The sequence below is a fragment of the Pteropus alecto genome, unplaced genomic scaffold, assembly GCF_000325575.1.
Source record: "Pteropus alecto unplaced genomic scaffold, ASM32557v1 scaffold312, whole genome shotgun sequence".
NCBI lineage: Eukaryota > Metazoa > Chordata > Mammalia > Chiroptera > Pteropodidae > Pteropus > Pteropus alecto.
This window is the reverse complement of record NW_006433948.1, coordinates 2,876,848-2,882,112: the sequence shown is the minus strand read 5'-3', so window position 1 is coordinate 2,882,112 and position 5,265 is coordinate 2,876,848. Positions and strand designations below refer to the sequence as shown.

Sequence of the window (5,265 nt, the reverse complement as noted above, 5' to 3'; positions counted from 1 at the left end):
ACCAGCTCAGATAAGATGCTACAAAAAACCCTGCTCCCAAAGGCAGGGGTAAGGCCACTGGTGACTTTACATTTCCAACAGCATTGCCCGCCCCTGCTACAAAACTCGGGGGTGGGAATGGGGGGAGCTGAGGATGGCTCCCAAGAGGGGGCCTTACCCCCTAATTGGCACAGTGAGAATAAACCCCCTCCCTTTCCCAGCCCCTCACCCTCCCCCTATAGTTCCCACATGGGGCGGCTTTAGCTTTATAATTTCAACACCCGTGTGCATAAACCTCACCCTAGCTCTAAATCAGCGTCCCAAATTCCCAGGGATAATCAAGGGTAAAGAGAGAGTATGGGTATGCCTGGCTCCATCTCTGAAGCCAGGGATAAAGCTTCCAGCCACGGCTCAGGGATCTGTGGAAGAAACAGACGGAGGGCAAAGTAAGAGGCTCATCCGGGACCTGACTGCTTTCTACCCTCGTGGTCCACACCCGGGAAAACGGACAGCCCTTCCCCCACCTGTCCCGCGCTACCTGGAGAGAGCGGGCACTGCCGAGGGGCCTGGAGGGCCGGTCTGGAAACCCCGCCACTCCAAAATGGCATCCTCCTCCAGCTCCCCCGGAGCTCCACCCACCCACGTGGCTAAGTGTCCCCGTTGCTCGGACTGTGGGAACTACCTGGGCGCCCGGGGGTGGCCACAGGTCGTGAGATGCCACATACCTGGCTCGAAGTTGAAGTCCAGTCCCTCACCCCCATTCATGAGGTCGCTGATGATGTTATCCATGTCACACTCCAGGTTCTCCAAATACATGTCGAGATCCAGATCCTGAGGCATTTTGTCTTGGCTTGTAGTATCGGCAGGGGGTGTGACCACGGGGTCCCCCAGAGCCTTGGGGATGGGAACATCCACCATGACCGGAGGTGGTGCTAGCACAGGAACGGGGGGAACCAGACCGCTGGGCCCCGGAACCTCGGGAGGCTTGGGGTACAGGCCGACTCCTGTGGCTAGCTTACTGGAGGAAGGCATGCCCCCCAGCAAGAGAAGCGTGGGCGCCTGGGACAGAATGGGGTCTACCTGGCTCATGAGGACATCGGCAGGGGGTGGTGGTGGATCAGAGGCCAGCAGGGCCTCCAGAGACTGGGAGCTAGGGAAGCACCCTTCACCTGCCGCCAGGGGCCCCTCTGCCGGGCCAAAGAGGGAGGCGCCGTAGCCCTGTAAGGGGCCCGGAAGCCCGGGATGCTGCAAGCAGAAGCCCGTGAGACTACTCGGAGGGAGCAGGGCCCGGGCGGAGGCCAGGTGGAGGCCATCGAGCAGCTCCAGACCTTCGTTTCGGGGGGCAGGGACACAGCCCACATAGCTGCTGCCTGCGCAGGGCATTTCCTCCACCGCCAGCATCTCGGGCTCCGGCCCCCCGGGGGAGGGCCGGGCGCCGATGCTGCTGGTGTTGGAGCTGCTGCGTGGACGGAAGGTGGTCCACATGTCGGCTTCGTCGCGGTTTCGAGAACCAGGGCTGCCCGACCACTTGAAGAAGTGGCCGACGGGGCTCATCGGCAAGGCACCTTCGGGTGGCACGGGCAGCATGGCCAGCTTCTTCTTGGGCATCCTGCTGCGGCCCCGGAGCAGCTTGCTGTTGCTATCCATGGAAGCGGCCCGGCGGCGGGGCGCCTTGCCGCTCTTGCCTCCCTGGGGGTTCAGCATCCACCAGGAGCTCTTGCCGGTCGCCTCGTTGTGGACCTTGACGAACTTGCTGTGCAGAGACAGGTTGTGGCGGATCGAGTTCTGCAGAGGACAGAGGCAGCGAGAGAGGGGTGTGAGGTGTAGATGTGGGGGGGATGGGGGGTTCGGTGGCCGCAGCGCAGTCTGAAAGGAGGGGACTGAAGCGAGTCGGATGCAGGGGGGACACAAGCCAAGGCAGGGCCCACACGGAAGCCGGGCCTCTGCTCCAGGCTTCTCCACGCGAGCCTCGGGCCGCAACCTCAGCACCGATGTAGGGGGGAGGGCAGGGCACCCCCCCCGGACAAGCTCGAGTCCCCGAACCCCTCCCGCGTCTCTGGGGGGACTGTCTGGGGCTGAGGGCGTCAGGGAGGCATGCTCCTGGTTTGGGAGGAACGAGGCTCAGCCGGGGAAGAGGCTTCCACGGTTCCACCCCCTTCCCTGAGTGCACGCTCGGGTGGAGCCCACAGGACAGTGGCGCGTCCCCAGCCCGGGACGGCCCCACCCTGTCCCAACAGGCGGAGGGGCTGGAGCCTGGCTCGGCACAGCTGGCGCTCCGCTCCCCACGGAGCACGTGGGCCCCAGCTCTGCAGAGGATTCGAAGGCTCCATTTTTTCCCCGATTTCTCCCAAACCGAAGACACACACCCTCAAGGACATGGTGGCCAGGCTTCTCCCCGGGGGGACCTCAAACAGCCCAGGCAGATTCCTCTCACCGTTTGCCCTTGTCCTGAGGAGAAGCTCCCCTGTCTCTAGTCGGGCACCCCCAGCAGCACCCCTCGGAGTGCACAATGCCCAGTACCTACTCGAGCTCCTCCCTGCCAGACTGCTGGGTGTCTCCTGGGTGATGGCGAGTCTCCCCTGGGGGCTGTCCGTTCTCGAGTGTCTTGGGTAATAGAGGTTATGGTCCTTCCTTGCTCCCTGCTGCTCATATTCTGCTAGAGATAACTTTTTTTCCCCCAGGGGCCCCGGGAGTAGAGATTGGCAGATTCTTCCACGTCTCCTAGGAATCTGCGTATAAGATCTCCAACCTTGGGGGCATGTGACCTCACACACGGACCTCAGACCTCTTAGGGAGGCTATGGGCAGTCAGACGTCACCTCACATGTTCGTGACTGCCACTGAGATAAAGAGACCCTTTGCCCGGAAAAAGATGCTGAAGAACCCACGTCTGTCCGGGACCCTGCGGTAATGGCGCTTCGACTTCTCTGGCCACGTTAACGCTTAGTTGCTTCAAGGAACCACACTTGTCCAGCCATCCAGGGACCTTAGTGACTGAGGACCACAGTGACTTCTGGCACTGTGATTTCTGCCCTTTCGATCCTCAAACCCTTGGTGTATTGAGAAGGCCCATTCCTTTCCCATGAAGCCCAATGCTTTGTCCCTTCTCCTTTAGGCCTAGGAACTGGGACATGGTACAGCCACCTACTTGGAGAGGTCGGCTCCCTAGGAGCCTGTGGTTCTTACCTGTTGGAAGGGGGGTGACGGCTAATTGCTCCCCAAGCCACCTAAACTAAGCTTTCTTGTCGTAAGTGGGTGCCGCCCCCTGGTGGGGTGGCAGTACTTGGCACATCCCTGGTTAAGCCAGTTCAGGCAGAGGTTGCCCCCTTGGAGTGGGATGGGGGTGAGGCGTGGGGGGTGAGGGCCTTGGAGGCCTGGGCATCGCGATGTCTGATTGGCCTCGCCATCATTCCAGCGAAGGGAAGTTGGCAGCTCGGACTAGCAGCAAGAGTATGATGTGTAGTCAGGCCTGAGTTCAAGTCCTCATCCTCCTGAGGTAAGGTGAGTTTCCTACGCTTTCTATCCCTTAGTTTCCTAAAATACGAAATGTGGACTGGGAATTGCCGTGAAGACTAATAAAATAAAAAAAAATAATAATAATAACCCACTTTGTAAACTAAAAAGCCCCGTAAAAGCGTAAATAAGAAGGAGGGATTATACTTCCACAGCATAACTAACAACTCGTGCTTATTTCTTCTACTCTGGAAAACTAACCTAAGGGAAAAGCAAAACAGCTGTGTAGGCTGGGTCCAAGGAGGGGACATCTTCACGAGCTGAGACTGTGGCGTGGCCGTCTACCCAGAAATAGTGCCAAGGGTCTCAGTCAGCTGTCCTGTTTTCTGTCTACCCAACCCGTGAGGCTGCTGCGGGTCTCTCGTACCTGGGGAGACTCTGCCCCTTCGACCCTCTGTACTTCTTTGTATGCCGACTCCACCACCTACGGGCGGGCGCACGAGACGACATCGACAGGGGCCGAAGCTCCCGGATTTGTAATTAGCGCCCCATATTTCTGAAGCCAAGGTTTCAGAGTATCTCGCGAGACCTCTTCTCACAGAATCTTCACGGAAGCCCAAAGGAACCCCAACTTTTTGCGCGATTAATATTCCTTAACGGTATATGACAACTTCGCCCCCCGAGTTGGGAGAGCGTCTGGACAGTATAGGGTAAAACGAGGCAGGTAGCAGCTCACGGCCCCTTCGTCCTCGGAGGCTAAGACGAGCTACCTCAGCCCACGAGCGTCGCTTCTTACCTTCTGCCAACGCCACTCCCTCCTCTTGGCTACAGAAGCTGTAGGACAGAACCTCTACCCCGAGGTATCGGGAAGCAAGCAGGGAATCCGAGCGATCCCACAGGAACGGAGAGAAGGTGTCGGGTGGGAGGTGGGGGCGGAGGGAAGGCTACGCTCATGTGGAGGATCCCCAGTCCCCGCGGCCCAGAGGATAAAGACTTCTCTGTGGGAATAAGTGTTTGGGGCGGCCCGAGCCAACACTTGTGCCTGGAGTGTGGAGCAGCGAGCAGAGAATTCAATTTTCTGCAGGGCAAGGACAGTGTCTTATTCATCCGGGATCCCCTAGCATCGGGCGCCGAGTGTGGCATGTACGATGTCCTGAGTCAGCGTGTGTCTGAGCGCCTACCGAAGGGGGATCGTCGCTGGGGACGGGGTGGCGGTGAGAGGGGCCCCCGGCATGGCAGACGGCAGCGGGGCGGCGGGAAAGGGGTCAGGGTTACCTTCCATCCTGCTGAGCTGTTGCTGTCACCCTTGTCCTTGAAGTACGGCACGGTGCGGACCATCCACTCGTAGATCTGGGCTAGTGTCAGTCGCTTCTCGGGGGCGCTTTCGATGGCCTGGCTGATGAGCTCCGCGTACGACTGATTACCCCAGGCATTCCGGCGGGAGCCTCCCTTCCGAGGACCTGTTACGGCCCCCAGGATCCCGGGCTGGGGGCCCCCGGCCGGCTCGGGGAGCCGGGAGGGCAACAGGATTGGTACTGAGCGCGCCTCCGTGGGGACCTTCTGACCCAGAGCCGGCTCCACCTCGGAAGGCTGGGGCGGCTGGGCGGCGAGCTCTGGTCGGGGAAGGGGCCAGGTGCAGCAGCGGGGACGGCTCTGGGGTTCGAAGTCGGGCTCGAGGTCTATGCCCGCGGCAGCCTCTCTGGCTGAATTCGCATTCCCTGGATCCATACGTGGACTCGCACGTCTGGAGCTCAGCGCTCAGAGCAGCCCGCCGCAGACCCTCGCGATGCCTCCCCTCAGGGGGGAAGCACCTAGGGTCGGGAGGCGCATTCCT

General features: G+C 60.3%; 1 protein-coding gene across 1 annotated transcript; it reads right to left on the bottom strand.

The window, feature by feature from the left end:
• Window positions 1–6: 6 nt before the first annotated feature.
• On the bottom strand, window positions 7–5,259 carry FOXO4 (forkhead box O4). The gene is made up of 3 exons (XM_006908528.2): window positions 4,707–5,259; window positions 705–1,764; window positions 7–398 (listed from the first exon to the last, which is right to left on the bottom strand). The coding sequence occupies exons 1-3, from the start codon at window positions 5,157–5,159 to the stop codon at window positions 391–393; spliced, it is 1,521 nt and encodes a 506-aa protein (XP_006908590.1). The 5' UTR covers window positions 5,160–5,259; the 3' UTR covers window positions 7–390.
• Between the last annotated feature and the right edge of the window lie 6 nt (window positions 5,260–5,265).